The sequence below is a fragment of the Vanacampus margaritifer genome, chromosome 13, assembly GCF_051991255.1.
Source record: "Vanacampus margaritifer isolate UIUO_Vmar chromosome 13, RoL_Vmar_1.0, whole genome shotgun sequence".
Classification (NCBI taxonomy): Eukaryota; Metazoa; Chordata; class Actinopteri; order Syngnathiformes; family Syngnathidae; genus Vanacampus; species Vanacampus margaritifer.
The window spans coordinates 11,560,655-11,587,701 of NC_135444.1; the positions used below are offsets into that span (position 1 = coordinate 11,560,655).

The 27,047-nt window shown below is 38.2% G+C and overlaps 3 protein-coding genes and 1 long non-coding RNA gene across 7 annotated transcripts in view; 3 read left to right on the plus strand and 1 right to left on the minus strand.

The window, feature by feature from the left end:
* ccdc50a (coiled-coil domain containing 50a) overlaps positions 1-2,485 on the plus strand; it is a 21,359-nt gene extending 18,874 nt beyond the window's left edge. The window contains exons 12-13 of the transcript XR_013296383.1: positions 1,912-2,167; positions 2,449-2,485. The gene's annotated coding sequence lies outside the window, so the exon portion shown is untranslated. The remainder of the gene's footprint in view (positions 1-1,911; positions 2,168-2,448) is intronic.
* LOC144062350 (uncharacterized) lies at positions 554-2,286 on the minus strand. Its single transcript, XR_013296384.1, has 2 exons — positions 2,100-2,286; positions 554-2,025 (listed from the first exon to the last, which is right to left on the minus strand). It is a non-coding gene; the product is annotated as an uncharacterized LOC144062350 (long non-coding RNA).
* Positions 2,377-10,507, plus strand: LOC144062348 (claudin-1). 4 transcript variants are annotated; one of them, XM_077583666.1, is made up of 5 exons: positions 2,377-2,493; positions 7,588-7,775; positions 7,883-8,047; positions 9,561-9,639; positions 9,714-10,507. In XM_077583666.1, exons 2-5 carry the CDS (start codon positions 7,658-7,660, stop codon positions 9,877-9,879), a joined length of 528 nt encoding a protein of 175 aa, XP_077439792.1. In that variant the 5' UTR covers positions 2,377-2,493; positions 7,588-7,657; the 3' UTR covers positions 9,880-10,507. The 4 variants fall into 4 exon arrangements, with proteins under 4 accessions (XP_077439792.1, XP_077439793.1, XP_077439790.1 ...); XM_077583667.1 differs by lacking the exon at positions 2,377-2,493 and adding an exon at positions 2,546-3,059; XM_077583664.1 differs by lacking the exon at positions 2,377-2,493 and adding an exon at positions 3,094-3,518.
* Positions 10,508-12,849: 2,342 nt separating this feature from the next.
* The window catches only part of p3h2 (prolyl 3-hydroxylase 2), a 44,406-nt gene continuing 30,208 nt past the window's right edge, over positions 12,850-27,047 (plus strand). The window contains exon 1 of the mRNA XM_077584867.1: positions 12,850-13,702. Coding sequence (XP_077440993.1) covers positions 13,295-13,702 — 408 coding nt within the window. The 5' untranslated portion in view covers positions 12,850-13,294. The remainder of the gene's footprint in view (positions 13,703-27,047) is intronic.

Below are 27,047 nucleotides of genomic sequence, written 5' to 3' on the forward strand. Positions count from 1 at the left end.
AAATTTTAACCGCATTTAGACCATGGAAGAGCATTGATGACAATGTTTTCCGAGTTTGAATTTACAGGTGCGTGTCAAATTAGGTCATGGTAGAAAAGCTCATTTCAGCTGCTCGGGTCCAAAAGTGAAACCTAGCGAATCCCTAACTAACTCGTATTCTTTCATAACATCCTATTTTTGGGGATGGTGAGTTCTCTGGTTTTGACTAGCCATTGGCTGTAGTGATCAACATTATAAAAATATGAAATATATTACTGTCTTACGAATATATTACGCAAATTGAGCTACTGAAGCAAATGAACATTTCCCACAATATTATGTATGAGGACATTTGAGCACCAGAGCAATAGTTCTGAGCTCATCAATTTATTTTTAGAAAAATGCACCAAATGAACATGTTTAAAGGTTTATTATAGTGTTACACCTCCCGTGCTTTAAACACATTTAAAATGATTAAATCACACTTCTTGAAGTATTCCATCCTGTTCTCACTCTTGCTGTCAAGAAATGTGAAACTCGTCTCATAACACCAATTGAAATAAGAGGCCAAGTGTGCGTGCATCAAGCTGTTTATTTGTCACTCCCATAACAGAAATGAGAATTAAACATTGTACCTATATTGAAACAAAATAGTCAACGTCTAATGAAAGTCTGCTATTTCATGCCAAAACGCAGATTATGGTAATTTTGAACCTTCACACAAACAAACGGGTTTATATTATCTCTGCTCTGTGGGAACAACAAATACCAAAGTGGCAAAATGTGGTATTCTATTACACTTAATGGGCATTCTTAATTACGCTGCATCTCTTCTATCCCATCACGTGGTACTATGCAGAAAGTGTAACTTGAAAACATGCCCGTATGCTAAAATCCATTGAAAACGATCGCTTTAAAATCCATGTTGAAAACAGACACAATATCAATACTAACAAAACTCGACTAAAATTGGGGGGGATACTTATTTCACGTTTATATAAATAAAATTATAATTATAGTGAATGTTTGTTTTAGTCTTTGTCAATTTCATAAATGAGCTTTCAGCATTTATTTTAATGTTCGGCAGTATAGAAGTAAGGTTGAACAGTTGTTGCCGTTTATTTTATAACACAACACTTATTGTGATATTTATTTATTTATTTATTTTTAATCTTGCACTTGACAAATACTCAAACTAAATGAAACATTGTTGGGAAAACAAGCCTGCATTAAAAAACTACTTAAAACTAGGGCTGTGCAAATAATCGAAATTCAATTACAATTTCAATCATTACACTTCACAATTACAAAATCAGCGTAATTGTTTTTTTGTTTTTTTTAAAAAAGCAAATTTTGAGTTGTTTATATTTATAAATTTGAACATCTTTTTTTTACATTTTAAAATGACTAATTTATTACATTTTGTTTCATCCAAAAGGAACTAACATAATGTTTCAAATAATTTTATTTAATATTTTTTACATTTAAACAATTTCTTGTTTTGTACCAAAATGTAATCATGATTTCAATTACTTCATAATCGAGCAGCCCTACTTAAAACGACATTTATTTACAAAATAAAAACCTCACTATGAAAAATTTATTATCAGCCTGTACTTATCCTTCTCTTTAATTGACAGCATTCTCAGTAAATCAGACCTCTCTGTCAAGGGAAAGGGTTACACCCATCATCATCATCATCATCATCCTCATCATCATCATTAAGTTGAGCTGGTTCACCAACATACCGCGCATACTCACACAGTCTGCATGTGGCAACACCACTACCATACCAACTGTGGCCTTACGTAACCAGCAAACTGCTAACTTCGATTGTAAAACAAAATAAACATTTGGTGAGAGTCGTCCATTTAAACACGTCTGAAAGCTTCAGTTTGTTAACAAACAAAAATCCACATTTTTTTCCTGCAGGCTCGGAAGCACGTTGCACACACGACCAGAAACAATGACTGAAATGTTTCGGCTGACAAATTCCCAGGCAAAGTTTCTAGCGGTGCGGGCAAGAGAACAGCTGTGAAACGTTACCTGCGGACACAAAACACAACGCAAACGTTAAGCGCGTCAACTCACGAAAGCATCGGACGGTGCCGGCAATTCACCTGCGTCGGGGGGGTCGGGTCACGGCGCTCACCGAAGAAGAAGCCAGCCAGTCGGCGGAGAGTCGCGGGTGAGTGTTTTTCACTCGTGCGTGGCTCACCTTGGCAGCTCAGGTGCGAGTGCATCTGTCTATCAAGCCGAGCACGCCGTGTTGAGACATGACAAGATGACACGCCCACTGAAGGTGCACACCCCCATCTCCTATCCCTCCTTGTCTTTCACTCCATCCAGACATTATGTAAACGTACTTTTAAAAAAAAAGAAAAAAAATTGTGTTCTTATGAGTTAAATAACTATAAACGACCTTTAACTTGATGCAAGTTTTTTTTTTTTTTTTTTTTACTTTTTCAGATATGAGCTACAAAAAGGCCCGAGGAGCCTCTTCGGGAATAACCGGTAAGGAGTCAAGTGAATTATTTCAGCCAGTTAAACCTTAAATGTTAACGAACGCTGACACGTGCACAGTTTTTACTCTTTAAAGACAACAAAGGTTAGTGGTCCTCCAATGACGAGCAATCTCGTAGGCCACACCCTTCCATATAGACTGATAAATTGACATATTGACCTCGTTCATCATTTTTGAAAAACTAAAAAGAATCTGGAAGCATTTTCATTTCTACACAAAAACAAAAAACCTGATCTCCATGGGAGTCTTCAAAGTGAGACGCGGGCCGTTTGGCCAGGGGGCACTTGCTCACTGTGCCTGATGTAGGAATGATATCTGACTGGTTGGAGCAGCAGCTAAGCCAAAATGTGCAGGGAGTTAACCTTGGATGCATGACAAGGCAATTATGAGTGCTTTGTTTAAGCTTGCACAAAGGACATAGTACTGCCTCATTTATTTTTAGGGCTAGGCCGTCGGATCCTACGGTTTCAAAGGCATGAGTGACAATAAGGCCATGTTCTTTTACATTATTTGTCCCGATTACAGTTTAAGAGCTTTGTACCAAAGAATCAAAACGGTAAGATATAGTATACATTTTTATAATTGTTTTCTTTATTGGAAACTGGTCGAACACCACAACGCTTCAAAATGTACTTGTACATTTTTCACATAGAAAAATGATGCAAATGGAAAATTCCATCGAATTGCTGCCATTTGCAACTCAGGAAACAAAATATAAAATTTCATATTTAATAAACACGTTGAGATTAATGTGCATTACCTTGAACAGTGGAAAAGTAGCACTTGTTGCCTGTTCCCGTGTTCCAAAATGACACTTGACCATGAAATATTATATTAGTCAATTAGAAATGTTTGTCTTTCATATTTGTTACGCCTTATCCCAGCTTTAATTTGTTTGACAAAAATAAACAAGTTGGAATTTAGTCCTTAAGTCGTGTCGAGTTTTCTTAGCAGAAGCCCCTCTGAGAAATATGGACTACAGGAAGTTGCATCATTCAGCAAGAGAAGGCCAAAAGTAAGCTTCCTGGTTATTTTTTTTTCTGTATATGTGATATTTAAAATATGATAGTGATAATAGTTTTTAAATAATAATAAAAATGTTATTTATTTTTTTTAAATGGAATTACTGGAATGTGCCTAGTGTCAACATGCTAATAGCAAACGTGGCTACATTTCCCAAATTTCTAAAAACTCATTTCCAGTACACAAAACAGTGACATGATCCAATTAAGTTGCCTCATGTACATATTTTCAGTAGTGATGTCATTTTTTTTTTACCAATTAATCGCACAATTTACCATAATTCGATTATGAAGCTTGCAACGGGTTACTTGAGTGCAAATCATGGAATTAATGTCAAATCGTCAAATATCAAATAAATATCGATTCAATGACTTTCTTTGATTACAATTCTCTTGTAAAATACAATTGTTGAACATCTTTATTATACAGTATTCTTCTCATAGAATACTCAACATTTCGTTACGGCCTTAAATTTGCCCACGAGCGTCATTCTCCAATAGCGTTTATTTGTGAGCACTTCAAGCAGCGTTTTTTGCTCTGATATGATACGCCAGAGTCGTACAACTCTTACGGTATTTGAATTTGGCTTTCTAAGGTGCGCAAATTGAGATTTCTCCAACAAGCGTTAAAGCAAAGTAAAACTACTTATTTTCCATGTTTGTCCATCTTCGTGCCAGTGACTTCTCAGTTTGGCTACAAAGTTAGTAACTGTTTTTTTTTAACACTTTTAATAATTTAAATTAATCTCCTATATGCTTTAACTTTGACAACCTTAATTGTAAGTAGTTCGATTTGTGTAGTATCGGATTTTGAGATGGCAAAAGTCCGAAATTGAAGTTTATTCTGACTGACAGAGGTACAACAAGCAAATGTGGCACCGTTTGTAACTCAGAATCTTTGTGTGAGGAAAAATTGCCTAAAATTGTACAAGTGTAGGCTTACTGGTATTGGAATTCACAATAAACAACTTATTATGAACAATTCTTGAGAAAAAAAAGGGCCCAGTATTTTCCTTCATACCGTTGACATTAAAAGCAAATAATGCATGAAATGAAGAAGTGGGAGTCTAATGAGTTAATGGCCTAAATGCCAAAATGGCGTGCTGCCATTTCCATTTCTATGAACGTATTCTTGGAGCATCAAGAGTGGCAGACAAACAGGAAACCCAAGTTCTAAAACATGTTTAGGCAGTGTGGACTGTCCCCCCCCCCCCCCCCAAAAAAAAAAAAATCTAGACACCAGAAAAGTATCTCACAGCAGTCATTTTTGAAATAGTGCTTTAAAAAAAAAATCTACTTTTACTACTTCAAACCATTTTCCCCATTCATGTACAACTCAACTGGAAGTAATTATGAGATATTTTATGAGTGAGGCGTAAAAGCCAATGAGAACATCTGAACGTGATTTGAAAAAGTCTACACACCCCTGTTCAAATGCCAGGTTTTGTGACAATTGTATCAGGAATCTTTTCAAGAGGAAATGTAAAACTAAAGTGCTGATGTGGTTGTTCAAAGTGTGCACACCCTTCTATAATGAGTCTGCACACAACAGCCACTATTTAAAGAACAGTGGAAGTGAAACCACTTCAACTAAAATACATAAATCTTCCCGATTATTGCTAATAATGTTTCGTTTTGATTGACGCTGGCAGACAGGAAGTAACAACACAAGCAACAACAATCATGACTTTCCCGTGTCTGTCGTTGGGGTTTTCCCAGAAACACCCACTAGATGGCGCCTCCTGAAACGCTCGCTTGCTCAACCTGTTTGCAGGGGAGGTTGTCTCAGTTCAGAAGTGGAGCAGGCTAAAAAAATACAAATAAAAAAAAAAACTATTTGATCAAGCTTATTTAGTTACGGTGCCATAGCCCACAGAAACTCCATTCCGCTAATTCATATCATCGCTCTCCAGTCCCCCCAAAAATGCTTTTCATAGTTAAAAGAAAAAAGTTAGATGAGAAAAAATATGAAAAATTAAGTTTGTTCTTTTTAATTACCACAAAAAAATCTAAACATTTGAATAATGATTATGATAATCTTTTTTATTTATTTATTTGTATCTAATATGGTATTTGAGGTGGGGCTTTTTTTTTCCATTTTTTTTTCCAGTTGAGCCTTTGTGGAGGTTTGCCCTCAGAGTGACATTGTAGTTAAAGATCTTATCTGATTTTATCATTTTTCTCTGAACCTTTGATTATTCTTCATATCTTTTAAACAAATGCACACAAGTGTTTAGTTTGCTCAGTTTTTTTTTCTTATTTGCCTGAGAACAAGCATTTTACTGTTTGTAATATTTTGTACATTTGATCAGAATTAAGCCTTACATGCTTTTTTTCTTCTTTTTTTTTATCTACGTTTATTTAACTACATTAAAAAACAGGAGGTTTTACACACTCGGAGATAAGGAGGTTTTTGTTTTAGCCCTGCCTACCACCTGCAGACATACTGTTAATGACAAGCACAGCATTATCATACAAGACTGAATACATTATGTATATGCATGCTATAATTTCTAGAGCCAAAAATAAACATTTTAAGTCAAATGTGATGATAATGAATTATGTGTATGACACAAACATCTTTTAGTTGGGAGCTCATTGCAGGAAAGGGTGGAAGCTGATGCAATCTAACAAATCTAGCCTGTTTACAAACTGGCATCCCCTTTCCCAAATATGGTCAGATGGTTTCCTTTAATTATCTGTTTGAAATGAATACAAGGTTCTTTCCTGTAAACGCGTTTGCTGCAGTACATTTTGGAGGAAAAGAGGGATAATTGAGCATTTTCACCCTATTTATTTAGCTGTTTTATTAGACGTCCTACTCTCTTATGTATGCATTAGTGATCGACGATATGTTTTTTTTTTCAGGGCTGATACCGATTATAAGTAGTTAAGGAGGCTGATAACTGATACTTCAAGTCGATATTCATTTGCGGTAAAAGAGAGTGTCAAATTTTTAAAAATGTACTTTGTGGAAATCCCATTAAGCATCTTTTTTCGAATTGTCAACACTTTAAATGTTTTTCTTTTAATTTAAAATATATAAAGAATAGACAGCTTTGTTTAAAAATGTTTTTTTTTAAATTGCAGGCAGCTTCCTGTGTTAGCACCATGCATTTAACTAAATTATAAAATAAGCAAGTAAAAGGCTACCCACTTTCTTACAGCTTTCTACTGTAGATGTTTTCCAAAATTGCAACATCATTTCCTAATTTTAACAACATTTTTATTATTGTTTTCAATAAAAAAAGTGTAGGGAGTTCCCAGTATCAGCACAATCATTTATAAAGTAAAATGGAAATTTAAATACATTCATAAATGAAAAGTTCTCACTGAGCAACATATGCATGCGAATATAGCTAATTTTGGGGTTTCGTCAGGGTTCGTAAAAGGTTTCAAAAGATCTTCGCAGACACTGAAAAACTGTGTGCAGATGTTCAAAATGCCTTTGCAACAAGTAAAAAGTGTCTGTGAATATCTTACAAATCCTGATGAAAACCCCAAATTCGCTACAGCTTGATTGGCCTTCAGATTCGTAAAAAGGCAGATGCCCATATTTGTCAAAATGCCAAAAATCGGCACAGATAATTGGCCTGGCCGATAATTGGTCGATCCCCTACTATGTATACATGTGTGTATATACTGTATGTATTTGTGTGCATTATCATTATTAGTAGTAGTAGCAGTATTTATTAGTAGTATTAAATGTCGGTCAGTGCTCGTAACTGTGTTTCGGTCAGCAGAGAAGATCTCGTTGGCCCCGCCATTGATAAATACAAAATGTACAAACATCATGTTGGGTAAAATGTGTCAAAGTTCACCGCAGTCAAATGTGTTGTTTTCATGTATTTGCGGACTCATCAGATAAAGAAAAGGACTTCCCATCAGTTGTTGCCAGTGGAGACTTCTCCTGCGTCACCTCACCGACTACATAAATAGAGGCTGCAGCCCACATCGCGATAACACTCCGAAGCAGCATCCACAAACGCCTCCCAATTAACGCTGTTTATTTTTCCCATCTTGCATCCTGCTTCCTCTCCTCTCTCTGGATGTCATGGCCAGCTCGGCGCTGCAGCTGCTCGGTTTCTTCCTGTCACTGATTGGAGCGACCGCCACGGTGACCGCCACCATCATGGTGGAGTGGAAGATGCACGGCCATTCGCATCGCATCTACGAGGGCCTGTGGATGACCTGCAGCGTCGGCCACAAGACCACCTGCGAATTTCACGACTCTCTCCTCAAACTGTCAAGTAAGTAAGACGAGTAAGTTGAGAGAGTATTGTTAGCGTTACACCATAAATGAAGTTATTAGAACTAAATGGCGGCAGTCAATGTGTTCATTTCTGCCCACTCCCAGATCAGGTGCAGATAACCAGAGGAATTCTGTTATTGAGCTTGTTCCTGTCAGCCGTGGCGTTGATGGTCTCCACCATCGGAATGAAGTGCACCCGCTTCATGGAAGGCAGGGCCGCGGCCAAGGGTGCCGTGGCTCGGATTGGAGGCATCATGTTCATGGTTTCAGGTATGATTTCTATTCTATCAATTTATCGTACTAGATTTCATCTCAGTGAACATCAGGAAAGAATAGTTGTCTTCTTTTGGCGTTTGTATGATGCTACCAGAGGCGTGCACATACAATAATTTAAGTCAAGTTTATTTATCATTGACGTCAATCAGAATCCCCTTTTCTCCAAAACAGTCACTTTTTACAGGCAATCCATAAAAACAACTGTCGGTGGATCAAACGACAACAAAATGTAGTACAGAAATAACAAAATGAAGAAGCTAGGCTAAGTGCTAGCTTTTCTGGTAACTCCACTATGGTTGCAAACTCCCAATGTTCTAATGCTTCTAGACTGATGAAAAAAATGTAGTAAAAGAATAACAAATAGAAGAAGCTAGGCTAACTGCTAACTTTTCTGGTAACTTCACTATGGTTGCAAACTCCCAATGTTATACTGCTTCTATCTAGACTGACAAAAAAAATGTAGTAAAAGAATAACAAAAATAGAAGAAGCTAGGCTAACTGTTAGCTTTTCTGGTAAATACATTGTGGTTGCAAACTCCCAATGTTTTAATGCTTCTAGAATCTAGACTGACCCAAAAATGTAGTAAAAGAATAACAAATAGAAGAAGCTAGGCTAACTGTTAGCTTTTCTGGTAAATACATTGTGGTTGCAAACTCCCAATGTTTTAATGCTTCTAGACTGACCCAAAAATGTAGTAAAAGAATAACAAATAGAAGAAGCTAGGCTAACTGTTAGCTTTTCTAGTAACTACATTGTGGTTGCAAACTCCTTGTCATTTTAAATGAAAAAGAGTGATTCTTCTTCCCCGATCTGATCATAAATGGTCGGGACTGACGATCAAAAATGTAACCTGTTCAATATTTATGATTGCAAATCCTCTTTTGTGGTCAACGCTGAGTTTGCCAGACACAAACAGAGCAGCAACTGTTTGTGTTTTCACAACCAACAATGTTGAGTAGAGGTGTACAATTTCTTAACCGGATGTTAACACCCAAAACAATTCTTTACAATATTATGTATGTGCCCCCACTAGTCTAAACATGACATTCTGATTAATATTGTGTTTGTAGAATATTTTCATCCATCTAAGTGGGCAGCTATTTTGCCACCTGTTGACTGAAAATGACATCACAGTTGCTCACGTTCAGGTAACAACCAATCACAGCTAGCTTAGCTTTAAAAATAAATAAATAAATAAATAAACAGATGAGCTGTGAGTAATTGTGATGTCGTTTTCAGTGCAGGTGGCAAAATGGCCGCCCTCTGAGATGGATAAAAACGGGTGGATTTTGCTACTTTCTTCATATTCCACAAATATAATATCATTCAAAACACCATGTTTAGACTAGTAGGTGCGCATGCAACATATTACTGTTAAGAACATTTTGGGGTTGACTTCCTTTTAAAATCTCATGACAAGTCTTCCAATTCTTTCCTTCAGTTTGCCATTGAATGTTGAATTTGAACCCAAACGGTGTGACTCTCTACCTAATTTTTTTTTTGCAGGTTTAATGACGTTCATTATAACGTCCTTGTATGTGAAGAAGGTCGTTGCTGACTTCCATCATGCCCATCATCTCCACACGTAATACCTCCTCGTACAAACATACATTCTCCTGTATGGAATCTGTACTTTAATGAACTGTTCTTTTACTGCAGCTTTGAGTTCGGCAAGGCGGTGTTTGTGAGCTGGTCCGGCGGCTTCCTCACGACGTTCGGCGGAGCGTTCCTGACCTGTCAGAAGTGCTCGAGGTCGTCCTCGTCCAGATCGATAAGGTCCAACGGCCACCTGCAAAGTAACAAGGCCAACAGCAACTATGTTTAGTCACCAGGAAGGATCCGCGATAATGGTCGTTGTCATGACTACTGATAAATTACCAATAGTCATCAGTAGGCCTACATTGTCCTAAAATGAGTCATACCTATTTTGCACTGGATTTTGGATTTACAGTCGAACCTGCAAAGTTGAACGAGCCAGATTTTCTGATAATATATGCCTAAAAAAATCAAGCGGGATTTCAGAGACTTCTGATCACAACTCCACAAGTGGATTCTGTTTTTTGCTTTCTTTTGTAATGACAAAAGAGATACCAGTGAGCGTACTATGACTACTTTTAGTTTTATACAGTGGTTAACTTCTCGTGGAAAAAAAAATACACTGCTAGATAAAACATCACCTACTATACAGCTAAAGGATTTATGAGTTTATAAACTTAACATTATTTCCTATGGGATTTTTTTTTTTTTTTTTTAAATCAGAACAGAGGTCAATCGGTGTCACACAACAAATTACGTTCAATTTTGGAGGTTCTGCTGTAAATTTTGAATACTAAAATATAGTACTCACTTGTAGATTAAAAAAAAAAAAGTTTTTTTTTTATTGTTACGCATTATAGTCAAATTTATGTACAGTATTTTCTAAGAAAAATAAAAATATCTTTAGTTTGATTTTACTTACAGTGCAGTGTAATTTATTGGACAGCGAGGGAGTGGTGGTTTCCGGATAAGATGTCCCTGCATTTCTGGGGATAGAGCTCAGCAATTAGCAGAGACATGGGACATACATGTGACAAAACACAATCAGATTGGACAGAGATTAGACAATGCTGGGGGGAAAGAAGTTTACTCTTCAGCGGAAGTGCGACAATCTAATCTCTCATGCAAAAGACAGATTTTTTTCTGTGAAGTGACATTCTTTCCTGGTTTAAAGCCAAATGGAAATGATGTATGAAACCACCAGCTCTTCCAATGTTATTAGTTTTTGTTTTTTTGACATGAGTTCAAATGCTTTGTTTCTGTCAATATTAAATATGGTAGCTTAATAGAACAGCAATATTATACACCAATAGATACATTGATTTAGAATGTATTGTGTATTTGGTTTTATTACGACTTGGGAGCATTTCTTTGAAATGTCTCAACAATGCAATCATTCCTTCCTTTACAGTAGAAGCACTTAATTGCTTGGAAGTTCCAAGCCAAAATACCTTGACACGCCCCAAATACTGTAGCATACATCCAAGTGGTTGTGAGCAGTATGTGAAAACATCTGCGCCGTCAATTGGACACTTTTTGTTTTGTTTTCACTAAGTACTCTGACCTTTCAGTAATCATCAGGGGAAAAAAAGCTTGTTGTTTAACTTGTCAAATAGTGAAGCTATCAGGCTTAATGCCAAATAATGTGTTTCTGGGCCCCTTTAATCAATATTTTCTGCTGCAAGCTGCACAAAATAGTCACAAAACTTTATTGTTTACATGTTTAAGGCAACAGCGTTGGGGGATTTTTATTTATTTATTTTATTTTTTATAAACAAAGCAAGACACACCTCCTGCGCTACACCGGGCCTAGGGGGTGCTATAGCCCCATCAGAAATTTGTGTAGCCAAATTTAAGATTCATAAATTATTTTCTCTGCCCCCGCCCCCCAATTTTCTCGTTATTTCACAATTGTGTATCCATAAATCAAAATGCATGCGTAAAAAAACAATCCCTTAAATGTTTTTGCATGTGCCTATTAAATAATTACAATTTTCGTCCATATCCAATTAACTAAAATATGTAAAAAAAATAATTGTAAGTTTACAATATATTTATCTAGCATTACATCTTTAGTAAGCTTTCTTCGTTTAATTTGTCCTTTCTATTCTTTGTAACTCCCCTGACGTGTAATGTGAAATTTGTTGAAGTTGTGCACTAATTCTGTAATCAATTATTCTAAAACTAAAAAAAATAATTAAAAAAATAACTTTGTGGGAGAATATGGTGCTGACGATAATCAGTTTTCTGTTAACAACTAATTAACTATCAATTAACTATTGTGTAATTATATAAGAAACGAGACCCTTGTACCAGTGACAATAAATAAAATAAAAATACTGTGTTAATGCGGAGTCAAGATACATGCAGTAAGTGCAAACTACCGCCAGAGGGAGTCTGTGTACTTCAAATGGAAAAGCGAAGAATCCAGAAGAAAACGAGGTAAGTTTCTCATAATAGTCTGGGTAGCTCACAGGATGGGAGGCTTACTTGTTGGGGAAAAAAAGCTGATTGACATCTCAGGGAACCCAGACATGAAGGACCTGTTCAAAAACACCAAATGCATTTTGTTCTACAGCGTTCCCCGTCACGGCACCTTCATAGCAGTATACTACATAAATATATCTGCTTTCCCCCTCAATCGAGGTCAGAGAGCTTTGCAGAGACTCTCCAGCACTGCGTGACCCGAATGAAAACTTTTTGAACATGACCAAAGAAAAAGAGATCAAAGTGCTAAGCTTTGCCGAGACGCTGCACAGTCTGCAAATATCGGCATCGGGAACCTGATCGAGGTGGATGTGGATCATCTCAGCATCTGCAAACCAGAGAGGAAGGACTCATTCTTCTACGAGCGAAGCCTCTGGTTCATCCAGGAAGCGCTGCACAGTTCCATCGGCCGCTGATGACCATTTTTATTCCCTCCAGGCAATTTGAACCACAACTTTTCATCACCCGCATTGGCCACAAATCTGTCTTTCCTCGCTGTAAATATTGCGATCATATTATATTGATCAATAACATGAACAACCAGTGAAGAGTTGCCAGTAGTGATAGTAGTAACTGGATGCCGACCGCTCACTAATGCCGAGTGGATTTCAAAGCTTATTTTAAAAGTGACCATCATAACTTTGAAAAAAAAAAAGTTTCACACCATAGTTAATTGAATGTTGAAAATAAGTGAATGCTGAGTCAATATACATGTAGTAAGTTGAAACTACCACCAGAGGGCGTTTGTGTACTTCAAGTGGAAGAACGGAGAAGAGGCGAAGAAGTCTCGAAGAAAGCGAGGGAAGATAAGTTTCACACAATAGTTTATTAAATGTTAAACAATTATGTTATGTATGCCATTTGAATAATACTGTCTTGTGTGTCGTTAAACTAACAGTTTTAGGTGTATTACTTTGTATATAAACACTAATATTTATTGGAGGCCCTCGAGACCCGCTGAAGACCCCCAGTGGAGAGAAAGTGGGCTGTGATTGTTATCCATTCATTCAAAGGAGGAGGAGTCACCGGAGCCAAACTGGGGGCCCGGCCAGTCCAAAAAAAAATGTGTGTCCCCGAAGAAACTTATTCTCTCATCGTCCTCCGCCCCCAGCATGCTGCGTGACATCTCCGGAGTTTTTAAATGGACAACAAGTCGAGGTTGACAGCTTTGTATTGACTGACGGCCACCTTCAGTCACGACTCCACGCAGCACCAAGATGAACGCCAACTTGTTAGTTGCATTCTCCGCTGTCCTGCTCGCCTCCGTCCGGCGGTCTTCGTCCTCCTTGGAGCCTTACGACTTGTTGTACGACGAAGCGGTTCGGGCGTTCTACAGCGGCGACTACGACGGCGTGGTGCGCATCATGGAGGAGGCGCTCAGCAGCCATACGGTGTTGCTGCGCTCCAGAGTCCGCTGCCGGCTGAGGTGTCAGGACCAGCATCCGTTCTCGGACAGTGTCTCCGAACTGGGCTTCTTCGATGTGGTGCTACGCAGGGCGGCGTGCATGGACAGCTGCATCGAGGAAGACATCGGCGTGCAGTCGCTACATAAAGTCAGCGAAGATGTCGCGCAGGACTTTCACAGGCGGATCCCGTACAACTATCTCCAGATGGCGTATCTCAAGGTAGGCACTGATACCGGTGGGGGTTGGAAAGGCGCCTTGAATGTATACCATTGTTGTCTACTCAGCGGGGTTAGTTTGTTTCCCTGCTGTTTCCTCTTCATCATCATCATCATCATCATCATCATCCGTTGCTGCCAGGCGACGTGATGCAAAGATACTGGGCAGCTGATTGGAGGAGAGCTTTCTCTAGTAGCTTAATCAAAAAGCACTCACTTATAGATTTAGAACCTACATTTTAACAGACGTGATAGTGGTGGAATAAGTCAGTTAAGTCCCCACTGAAGGCCCAAGTTCATATGTATGGGAATTCTGCTGATTACTGTATGTTTTCAGGGTACTCAAACTTCCTCACACATTCCAAAACCCCGCGTATTAATTGAATACTAAATTGGCCACAGGTGTGAATGCTTGCTTGTCTGTCTGGCCTACTATTGGCTGGCAATGTCTAAGGGTCTGCCCCACCAAAGTCAACTGGGATAGGCTCAAACTCACCTGCAACCTAATGAGGAGGACAAGCACTATATTGGACAGTGTTACTGTTAATGAAATGCTTAGTAAAGAGCAATTTTTTTTAATGTACTGGGTCTAATTAGATTAATGTGAGGAACCTGCAGCCTGTGTGTAATATGGCCTGCCTGAACATTCGATCCGTAATTATAATTTTAGAAAGCGCATAAAATTGCAAAGGAACTGATATAAAATAACTCCCCCAAATATTTAGTACGTTTGTAATAACATATTGCTAAATGTTTGCGTGCATATTTTTTTATATTTATTTATGAGGGACCCTCTGGAGATTCAAAAAAAGCTTCCCCCACCCTTGTGCAGGTTGTACCTAATGAAGTGTCTGATGAGTATACGCCAAAGTTATTTTTATTTAACGAAAAAACAAAAATTCAAAAAACTATTTTGTTAATGAAATAAAATAAAAACGAAAATGCTTTTTTTTTTAAACGAAAACTAACTGAAACTACATTTTATGTTTACAAAACTAACTATAATTATAGCAAAAATGTCCTTCGTTTTAGTCTTTGATATTTAATTGAATGCACCTTTGGGGATGATTTTAAATGTGCTAGCTAGCTAGCATCAATGGCAAAAGCCAAACTGGCAGGGTTATTACTTTCTGGACCTGGATTTGCCACCTCTGCGTACAAGTAATAAACATTTAAAAAAAAAAAAACTAATACTGAAGTAAAACTAAGCATTTTTTAAATAACTAAAACTAATAAAAACTAACTAAATTTAAAAAACAAAAACTCAGAACGAAATAAAAACTAACTAAAAGGAAAATTCCAAAACTATAACAACCCCGGTAGACGCAGAGCATAATCACCATTGCATCATTATTTTCTACATTAAATCCAGACACATCTCAAAGTTTTCATTGTTCAATATACTGTATTGATTGATGGATACACAGACCAGAATACGCTGTAATATTCTTGCAGACGCTATCCTATCACTGCTTTTTATTGGAGCAGTTGACCGTAAAATGTAAAGTACACAAAACACACCATATATGTTACACAGGAGTGTTTCATAAACTTTTTCAGTGTAAGACCAAAAACATGCTACTGCCCAGCAGGACCATAATGGTCCGTTATATATAATTTCATCATCTATGACAGCAAACTTGAATCAAAAATCCCTCAGCCAAATTGCAATGGACGAAATACATGACACTGCTGGTGGTGATTATATGTTGCATCATCACGTCATGAAAAAAACTGAACAGACTGTAGTACTTGTCAATAGGTACAATAAACTGCAAAACATTTCTTCACTTCTCTAGAGATTTGTCTGCTGCTTTCATTCCTTTTGTGTAAATCATCCCAGGCAGATACGGACGTGTGCATATGAAGGTGTTTTGTTGTACGCAGCACTTTTCCGCTTGTTGTGTCTTCACATTAGACATTGAGGTTATTTGTTTTGTCTTCACATTTCCTGAGCTCTATTTTCCCATATGATCCATCTATTTGTCTGGGATGTTGATCACTCCGCGTGGGAACAATCCAACGTGCGAATAAAACAAGAGGAGCAAGCCACTGAGTGTAATTGGAAATGCAGATTCTACGAGACTGGAAATTCTGTCTAAGTCACCAAAGAGCAGCTGACTTTTACATCATTGCGTAGTAATACTGAGGTAGCTGTACAAGCAGTCTGACCTCAAGAAATGTTATAGACATTAGTGTGGTTTCCCGATGACGCAATCTCTGAAATAGGCAATTGCCCTATCACTAACTAAAAAATGGTTGTAAATAGGAGCAGGTGAAGAGTCAAGAATGAGCATGTCCAGATGCGGCCATTTTGGCTGAAAATTGTACCTTTTTTTTAATGGCTGAGGATCATGTAATGATTTTTTTGATGATGTCATGCAAAAGTAGAAACCACAAAATACAACAAATGAATGAACGCTGTAAGAGTTCATTTAATGAATTGTACACTCAGTAATGGTCTTCTGGTGGTAATAAGATTCAATTTAGTGATTGTTAAATCTTGTCATTTGTCTGGAAGTGGTCATGGATTTATTGTGCCATGCGGCAACTCATGTAAAATAGACTACACTACTTGGCCCATCCCGTGAGAAGAGAGAGAAATGCACATCCAATTGCCCACTTGCTAGATCCTGCTATACCTGTAGAATCGCACTCGATGCTCGTGCCAATCTCATCTCTTGGAACCAAGCGAGTCAGTTTCTGCTTCCGCAATGTCAAGGATGTGTGCGCTTCCACCACCCTGGTTTTAATGGGAATGGGGGGAGCCGTTTTGTTTGGCTGGTAGTTGGCCGCGTTCCATCCTGCTATGGCGTAAACGCCCACTTGCACCGAATTCTACTTATGCTAAGTCTAGGAAAATACCAAAAGAAAGAAAACTCCAGTTAATCTGCACTTTGCGCTATACTGTGTAAAAAATAAAAAATAAAGAAGTAATAATATTTACTTGGCATGACCTTCAGCTTTGGAGACAGCCACACTACCACCTGAGCCATTCCACTCTTGCTGTTTGCCGTTATACTGCATTGCTGGTGTTTCTAAAATGAGACCAAAAATGGGTCTTTTGGAGTTACAAAGATTCTGCCTGACACCATCAATATACTAACACACAGCAGGAGCGTCATGGTTCGGGTGGTAGAGTGGCTGTCTCTTTGTTCCTCAACCCTTCAGTAGCTTTAAAAAAAATACAAAGGTAAAATGTACTAAAAACTCTCCTTGTGAAATTTACTTTGTGATTAATTTCTGAGTGAACAAACTTTACTAGGTTTTTAAAGTAAGTACACCTTTTTTTTCTTTTTTTTTGATAGTACACAAGACTTGCACTGGGCACGAAAATCTCTGTTCTCTACTTTTTTTTCGCTTGTATCTGATAGTTAAGCAATTAAGTGTTAACCACAGACCTTCAGCCACTTTCCACATTGTCATCTACTTGGAGCTCACATGGGATGCTGGCAGCAGCCCCTTACGGGGAGCTGAGAGAGTCGATTGTCTGACATTGCAGCTCGGTGATGACACACAGCTTCCATGCTCACATTTGGTGGGAAGTTGTTCGACCCTGAGTTGTCTGGTTGGAACATTTCCTTTTGAATCGGCAGACTAAACTGATTCATTCTTAAAGTGCTGATCACTTTGATGTCATTTTTCTAATGTCGTCAGCCGCCAAGAATGGCCACAAGGCTCGTTCATAGCACATCTGCTTTTGAATGATCCGAAACAGGAAGCTGGCATGAGATTTGGATTTGAGTCATGGCTGTGAAGTCGATTGACTCTCAGGTGAGGAGAGGCAGAACTTGACTTTTCCTTTTGGCCAGGCTGTCTGTCAGTGTGCACGTGGTGTCCTCATCTTGCATGCTTACAGTATATGGCATACTGTATGTGCATTAAGCTCACATGTACTCCTAGGGCACTCAGTGGTATTTGTGAAAATAAATAACATTCCTTCAGCATTTAGCATTCCGCTTTTACACGTCTTGCGTCAGTACAATGTGGCCTTTTGGGCCCATTAGAAGAAACTTCCACAGGCTCCAACTGTTCTACTAGCTCAGTCCTGCGTATACCCCTCCGTCTCACCAATCATTTAGTGTTGGCAAATATTTTATTTTCCTGTTGTGTGCTGTTTGCTTTGCTTAAAAAAAAGAGTGGCAGACTGTAGCACCAACTCGGCTTGAACCTTGTGGCTGCCACAAGACCGTATGACCGCAGAATCATCAAAGGGCCCAAGCGTCACTGCTCCCGATTTTATCAGCACCGACTGGGCTCTTAATCGAACAGTGCTGTTTATTGTTCTTAGTTCCATTTTATCCAAATGCATACTGTAAGTTTATTCACTGGGTGAGAAATACACACATACTACTTGTACTGACTATACCGGTGGTCTGCAACCTGCGGCTCTGAAGCCATGTGTGGCTCTTTAGTCCCTCTTTTGTGGATCTCTAAATTATTATTATTATTATTATTTTTGCAGAAATCAATAAAAATAATAAAATGCATATTTTTAGATAGAAATATTATTTGACTGAATTAACAATTTTGATCAAAAAATAAATAATTAAATATATTTAAAAATAATAATAATAAAGTCTGAGTCCTAATTCTGAGACAAAAGGTACATGGAAAACTTTTTTTTTTTAAATACCTAAAAATTTCTAAAAAAGTGACCATTAAATGTCCAAAAAGAAAGAAGAAAAACATACAATTACTATATAATGCACACAAAATTGCAAAAAAAAGGAAAAAAAGTCAAAACATTTATTTTAAAAAAAAGGCAGAAAAGAAAACATTTAAAAAAAGTAACCATAACATGTCCAAAAACAAATGAAGGAAGAAAATTACCATATAATGTACACAAAATTGAAAAAAGGACAGAAAATTATTTTTTTTAAAGGCAGAACAGAAGACATTTAAAAAGTAACCGTGAAATGACCAAAAACAAAAGAAGAAATCCCCCAAAAAGCCATAAAAAGGAAGGAGAGCGGTAGAAAATTACCGTAATATGCGCATAAAATTGCCAAAGAATTTACAGAAAGGCAGAAGTCTAAAAATGTATGAAAAACAAAGTCTGATAAATTACACACACAAAAAAATAAAAATCCAAAAACATAAGAGAAAGGTAGAAGAAAATGAATCTGACAGTATTGGATGCTGGAGATTTTCTGTTATGGTACAGCTCTAATGAGGTCTTGGGCCTTCAGTACATTAGACTAACGCAGTGTTTCGCGTATCACAATGTTCAAAGGTTTTGCGGCTCCAGACAGATTTTTGGTTATTTATTTGGCCTAAATTGATTTAAACCTCTGCATGGCTGTCCCGTGTTTTATTGTCTGTTGCATCCAATGAGATTGTAAGCGTCCTACGTTATGTTAAACCAATCTTTGTCAGTCTTTTAAGGGTGCTTGTCCTTCTACAGACTAACAACCCTGTTTCTTTTCAATCATACATGAAACAAGACGACGGAAGTGAGTGATTTAAAAGGAGGCCTGAACATTAGCGTTCTGTTCATATTCAAGCAGAGCAGTGATTTTGAATGCAATCAACCAATAGTGACTGAAGTAGTTTGGTCCAAAGACTTGATCATGATCACATCTTATTTCTTCTCTTCAATTCTTCAACAGTTTCATTTCAGCTGTCCTTCTTATTGGAACCTAATCAAACTTTTATGGTACATATACAGTTCATTTGCAGCATGGTTTTGTAAATGCAGTATCAAGTTAGTTATCGAGTTAATTCAAGATTGGGGGAGATGGCACCATTTGCTTCAGGTTTTCTTTCTGTGAACCAAACTCTCTTGTGGAATAAATCTACTGTGAAACTTGCTGTTTTTTAGCGTGCACATGTGATTCATTCATGACCCACTCAAGTTGAATGTTTTGACTTGCCTACAGCACAGCAGGGAGCTTAAGGCTTGTGTACAGTCCTTTAGAAGGAAGTCTCCATGTGTGCACTGGGTGAATTATTGACTGCTGTACTTCAGTCTTGTTGCATACCAATAATCGTTGACGTAATTGATCATCTTAACGGAATACATTTTGCTGCAGTGTTTGGTGCAAGGAAGGTTGAGACAAGCTTGTCCTTTGCATTGTTTCAAACAGAAGAACTCCTGATTGTTGGTCGGTTGTCACCAAGTAGAATGAATGTCTTTTGTGCATCCCCGGGGTCATCTAGGGGTTAAGATGGTTGCTAAGTGACTGTCAATCTCAAAAGACAATGTACCAATGTGAGAGTAGATTACAGCAGAAGGCATTTCTGCCCAGACAGCCAGACAGTTGTGGTACTTGGCTGTGCCAAAGGTCTCCTGCATGACTGGACTTGAGCTGGTAGCACACGGTAGGAATGTGTGCGCCTACACCGATATTGTTTATTCGCCTGCCTATTAATGGTAATGAGGAGGAGCCTGCTTGTTGGGTTGATGAGCTTGATTTGAGCCAGTCGGTTCAGTAGGAGGTCTAGCTTGAATTTGAGTTATTTTCAAATTTATGTCTAACCTAAATAGCAGACTCAATATCCCGTAACTGAGTGCACAGCTGGCCAAGCAGGTTTTACATATAGTATATAAACATCCATGCGTGGGTGTGTCTATGTACACACAGATGTTTCGTGTGGGTGTGTCGCACTACGCTTGAGGTAATAATCGGTCTGACCAAAGACTGCAAGGAAAAGATGTCAGTATAAGGAGAAAATCCTTTTCCAGGCAACTGATCTGGTTTCCTTAATGTCTTGAATGATTTGTTGGCGACTTCACACAAGTAGACAAGGAAAGCATTGCTAACTGTCTTGTTATCTACTAAACTTAACCAGTTCCTTTTTAGCTTATAATAATGATAAAACACACACTCTGTAACCGTTTTATCTTGGATCCCCCCCCCCCCCAAAGGGTAGTCCCCTGAGGGGAAACAGGTAGTATGACACCTTACTGAGAGGACAGGAGGGTGCTTGACCTGACCTCTGGCCATATACTGACCCTGCTGGGTGTCCACATCTGCATCACATCTAATGACGTTGCTCAAGAGTGTTAGACACCAGAGCCAGAAAGCCAGTTGTCGTTTGTTTAAGTAGTGAAGAGAAGGTGGAATGTGTTTATGTCAACTGCAGCTCATGCCATCTCCAGCCAATTAGAGAGCCTTCCCAGTCAGGTCACAGCTTTCAAAAAATGCTAGCCTCAGCACGACTTCACTTTTATGGAGTTCCCATCAAAACACAGTAGCTTTTATTGGCCAAACTACTTCTATGCTGTTTAAAAATGATGATCAAATCTCCAAAACGACCCCACTCAAACACCCCGAAAAAGCCAAAAGCAGCTCCAACACGTGGCTTTATATCTAATGGTCTCTGGAGATGGTGGGATATATCACAGTATTAACCTTCCATCATCAGGCACCCGAGCCAAAGATTCATTGCAGTCGGTGTTCCAACCAGTGCAGATGGAGTTTAATATATCAAGGAAGAAAGTGAAGTCAGCTTTGCATCATCTCCTGCTGGCTCCCCGTGCTCATTTTAACGACAAACTGAACTGATTAACAGAGTGAAAAGTGAGACAGACAAATTACTCAAGACGGAAAATCCTTGACAGCTTTTTGGTTCGTTACCTTTTTTGAGGTCCAAACATATTCATCATGATGGTTGTTAGGGATGTTTGCTGGAGGCCATAGATGCAAGCAATGATTTTCCCAAGTCCTGCTATTCCTTAGTTCGAGTAGTAGAAATATCACAATCTGCACGTCATGGTGCATATCTGCATATTTAAAGTAATTTGATGAAAAGATGATCACGTTTTTTGACCAGATGTATCCAGCTCCAACCATTGGATCGTCAATTCAATGCAGCTCATGAATCCGACGCTCAGCGAGTGTAACGCAAGAGACCTCTGACTATCAATTACTCAATTAGATTGTCATTACCGCAGAAGAATTATGCACAAAATCGAACCCAAATTTCTATCCTCATTCTAAATGAAAGGCCCATGCATAATGTGGCCTAATTTAATTCCTGTAAATTGCCATCTGCAAATAATATCGGTTGATACAACATTCTATATTTGGCAGGCTTCGCAGTTTTTGGTCAATTCTATTTGCATGTTTAGTTCAGAGTTCAGCGTTTGACCTGGTCTAAGCGCCCTTCAGAGAAAGTAAACGTTTTGGAGGAAGGAGCCTCAGATATGAAACTTCAAGGTGATGTCTTACCTTAAACGCGTCCAATGAAGGGAAGACATCAGTCTTCTACAATATTTACACTGGAGAAATAATCATTGCGCACATCATAAACACGTGTGACATGTAGAGAGCTCAGTAACTGAGTGGTATGGTATCCAATGTCATGCTTTAGGAATGGAAATGGCTTTAAATTTTATGGATGCCATTTTGAAAGGACAACAGTATTTTTTTTCTGGCTGACGTGCATTTTTAAAATAGTAAAAAAAAAAAAGGCTTGTTGTCAGGTTTATTGTCTGTCTTGGAAATCTCAAATTACCATTAAAAATAAGATTGGCAAGCTTTAAATAGATGTTGGCAAACCCAGCTGCGGCTTGACATACACTGTACCTTGCTAAAAGAGCTTCCAGGATTACTTCCTTGAATTCAAACCCAGTTTTAAGACCTGAGTTTAAAGTGGAAGTTAAAGTTAAAAATGACTAACTCAGTTCTTGTTAATGCCAAAAAGTGGGAACATTTTTTTAATATCAATGTAACGGCTGGCATTAAAATAAAATTTAAAAAAATGTGTACACTTTTTGTAGATTTTATTACCTTAAGCCAATAACATCTTTCAAGCATCATCAATATCTGCCATTCAGTAGCTGAGGTTATTTATTTTTCTCAAGCTGCTGCGCCACCCTTGAAGTCCTCTGATACCCCAGGAGAGGCGCTTTGAAAACTGCTGACCCAGGGGAGTCAACATCCCCCCCAGATCTTACAAATATAGCTGCTGTTGAAAACATCCCTGGCAAAGCAGCTTGTCTTCAATGAAGTGAATAGTGAACTAATTTCCTCCAGGTTTGGTTGACCTCATCATAAGGGTTAACAGTTTTTCGTGTAGAAATTTTTATTGCTGTTGTAGTAAAAATCCAGAGGATCCGAATATTTCCTTTTATAATTCTTTACTGGGGAAAACCAAGTTTGACTTATAAAGAAGGCCCAACTTCTTCTTTTTTTAATAGTCTAAATAAAGTTGCACAGTGTAGCTGAAGTGGTTTTAGTTTATTATAGGTGTGATGGTAAACGAGATCTTGCATACTTGTAGCACATGTTTGCTTTTGGGGGCTTCTTGGCACATCTTAAATAAATCATAGACATTGTAAACTACGTAATCCCCTATACATAAACATACCCATGTACCATTAAGACTCAAATCCAGTGGGCAGGGATTTTGAAGAAGAACAACCTCTGTTACAAATTACCAAGGGGCTACACCTACTTATTAACTGAAAGCCTTGCAAGGGGCTCACCTTGTGGGCTGGTTACCAAGCAACAGAGACACAAACAAGGCTAATAAGAGGGATGTCGTTCTGTATGGTTTACCGAATCTCCTCATCTGTATGAAATTTGGTCATGGCTTGGGATGGGATCCGGAGCTTGTCATCATATTAACAATTAGATACACAAAGGAATTGTATTGGTTTTATCACAGGTGTTATGCCACATCACCTTGCCAATCTTGAATGCCATGTTCAGAACATCACTCACATTCATTTTTGGACCTTTAAAACCAAACAAAAAAAAAAAATTCAAACAGCTTCTACAAGACTGTATGATTACCGTTCTCACTGTAATTTTGTCTTTAGGAACTTCATCCTCACTTTTTTTTTTCAACTCTCATGTGGGTCTTCCTTCACTCATCACAGCCAAGAATAACGTGCTGCCGGCTGCCGTGTGGTTTTCTGTGATGTGCTGGCATGTCGTACGCCCCTTCATGTTTTCCACGGGCTGCTTACTTCTACAGTACAGCCTGAGTGCGGGTTCTGGTCAAGAAATTCATGTTTTAGTTCACTGTCAGCATGTTGGAAGCCTCAGCTCAGACTGTATGTGTGGTGTGAGATGCATAGTCAAGAGGTTCTGTAATGGGACACAGGCTTAGTGTCATTTCAATGGTAGGATGATCTCATTAGAGCTTGTAGAGCAACAAATTAGTCAAAATTGACCTGAAACGCATTCTGCCACCTTCTGCAATCAGTCTTAGTCCACCGTCTTATGGTTTTGATTTGGTAGAATTAGGATAAATGAATCATGTCAATGCTTGTCAGGTGACTGCACAGATAATTTTTTAGCAGAGATTGTAAATCATACCCTTGTATAATATGAGATGTTGTAAAAAAAAAGTACACTCATAAATGTTAAATGATTTGAGAAAGTATTGAAAGTGCATATATATATATATATATATATATATATATATTTGTAACACATCCTCATAAACTGTTTCTTATCCCATAAATATTACTTTGATTAAGAATTATTTTTGGAAGCAATGATGTTATTAATGGAGCGTCACAAAACTCAAGCCTTAGCTATCCCCAGCCCATCAGCTGCTTACAAAAAGTCATGACTCACACGATGACACTGCTGTTCTACTTCTGTGCTACTACTGTAATATGAAATGTAAATCCCTGCCAAATGGCACCAAAAAGGCATCAGGTGGTGGCATATGTCAAGTGTAAACATAAAGTGAGATTGACCGAAAATCAATTTTCCACTTTGTCTTCTGTTGTTTTTTTTAACACAATAAACTTTGATGACAAACAGTCTGCTGTGGCTAACATTGAGTATAATGGGGCAATAGACTCCTCTCCATATTGCAACACATTTGTTTTAACTTCACCAGTCCATGTGGTCTGTTACTGGCTGTGAGTGAAGCCGTCTGGCCCGGGTGCTTTGAATCTATGGCGCTAAATTACCTTCACCTTCACTTCAGCCTCTTCACCTGAAGGCATTAAGAGCCACACACTAACTGGGGTTTGGATTTAGAGTCCTAAGCCTTGGATTTGATTGTGTCCGATGTTTGCAATGCTTTGTTATCTACGAGGTGTTTAGCACAACACGTCACTTCTTTTAAACATGCTTGAGATTAAAAGGAATGGTTCTTACTCGAAGTTCTATGATGATGCCTTAACAACTACAATTTGTTATTAACTGTCATACTTTAGGATCATTGTCCTGCCATTTTCAGCCTGTTTCCAGCTAATACATTATAATCTCAGTACCAGGAGTGTGTTATAGATGACAACTTTTCTTGGCAGCGGAGTCTGCTAACAACCCAAACAAAAGGGCTATCTGTGGTTACGACAGCAGTTGCCACTGGAAGCTGTGCATTTGGATGCTTCCCCATATAGAAACATATGTTGGTTTTTATTCTTGGTGGCTCAGTGGGAAGCCGAAAAGAGGATATGAGATCAGTAGGGAGTTTGATTCCTTCCTTTTGTTTCAGGATGACTATATGTTACCATTGCCCAAGAAATGAAGTCATTCTCACTACTGGCCACCTGGTTTTATTTTCAATGGTGGCGGTATTATTTATTTAAATATTTTTTTAAGGAGAGCTTTGTTGTGATAAATCTAGTGGTGTTTTTCCTCACTAGATTGTTGGGGGTTTCCTCTCTTACCCTGGAGACTTCCTGTTATCTAAGCTGTGAGTCAGTCAGTGAAAAGATTTCTTCCAAAGAGTTTTTCCCCCTCCTCCGATTACTACATTTGATTGATTTTGGCAAACAATCTTATCTAACTAACTCTGCTCTAAGTGTCTGTCTCCATTATGATGTATTGAGCTGCGATTCACTCGTTTTACGTCAGCAGCTGTGGGCTGACTCTGGTTCTATAGTATTTTAAAATAATGGCACTTGGCTCCTGCTCTGGGAAGAAAAAGCAGAGTGGATGAATGGCCTGTGATAAAGACGATGTGTGTACTGCAAGAAATATATATAGAATTTTTATTTTTATTTTTATTTTTTTTAAACACTTAAGAGACCATCAGAGAAGACTGAACTGCGGAGAGACTAAAATCAACACTGGATGAGTCATGTCACAATCACTAAGTAGAAACATATTAACTCTAAGATATAGGAGGGTATTGTAAGAAACCATCTTTGATGATCATGTGAGAAATAAATGGCTGTGTGGATATTCCAATTGATGGGAACTGACGTATTTAAAACTGCCCCCTTGTGATATGATGTCAGGTCTGAACAAGGGCCTAAATCAATCTTTGACTACTTTGCTTGACAATTTAAGTCAAACCAAATACCAAGCACCCCTTTGGCACTTCATCTCCACTTTTGCCCAGTTATGTCACACACAAGTTCTCCAAAGACTAATTAACATGAGTACATGTGAAGTTGAGCAAGGGCAAGTGAGTGAAATATAGGCCAGTTGTGCCCGAGGGCCTCTTGTCAAACAGCTGGGTGGAGTGAACTTTGGCCTGGCTGGCCTACACTTTTGTTAACATTTGTCATTCTTCTCCTCCCTAGAAAGAGCCTTGTTAGAGATTTTCCTTAATAAAAACATATCTTGGATGTGAAATCACAATGGTAGTTCACTAACACCTTTGAGCTTTTCACTTAAGGAAATGTCGAGTGTGATTTCCACAGAGCACTGCATGAAATCTTCAATGACAACATCCACAATACAGCTGTTCGTAAGATTAAGAATTTCAGGAGTAGGACTCAGATTTTGAATCTCATCCAACTTTAGTATTAGATATTTTCCTATGTCAATTTCTCTTCACTGTCTGTTCATTTTAAATTTCAGGGCTAAAATGTTGCTGTTTCTTGTAATCTAGTGTCTGAATTAGACATGTAGTATGTATAATGGTAAGAAATTAGAACGACCCTTGTCACCACCATAAATTCTTCTGTTAAAGCTGTAACCACTTTGACCCCATTGACTCGCAGAAGATGTCACATTTCTACACTTCTACAAGAACTAGGTTCTGTTGTACTTGTTTTACAGCAGTCATTGTAAGGAGATGTTTTTATTCACCAGGGCAAGTGGAAACTATAGTGCTACAGCGTCCAAAGCTATACCGTAAGATAATGTCAGCATGTACGTTTATTTTTGTCATTTCTACCCATAGATCTTCAAATGTTTTAATGTTGTGGCAATGGTGAATCTGTTTTGTCCCTTGTATGATATTGACTTGACGTGCTTGGAACCCTAACTGACCGGAAATACTGGCAGAGTTTTGCAACTTGAAAAGCATCTTGGAGCAAATAGAGCCAAGTCGAGTCAAGTTGGTACTATCAAGTGAAAAAGGGGTGTTAGTTCCAGCTAACGTGTATCTTTTTGTGCTCAACTACTTCCTCACAATACCGTAGAATGAAGTAATACAAATTTTGGTAGTTCACAGAGCCTGTGTAGTAGCAACTTTTA

What these genes read in the sequence shown, in the direction of transcription:
- LOC144062348 (XM_077583664.1), top strand. Translation starts at nt 3,475, where the DNA reads ATGGACTACAGGAAGTTGCATCATTCAGCAAGAGAAGGCCAAAA. An exon ending in TCAGCAAGAGAAGGCCAAAA is followed by an intron (nt 3,519 to 7,587) that starts GTAAGCTTCCTG and finishes TGTCATGGCCAG; the next exon opens with CTCGGCGCTGCAGCTGCTCG. An exon ending in CATCATGTTCATGGTTTCAG is followed by an intron (nt 8,048 to 9,560) that starts GTATGATTTCTA and finishes TTTTTTTTGCAG; the next exon opens with GTTTAATGACGTTCATTATA.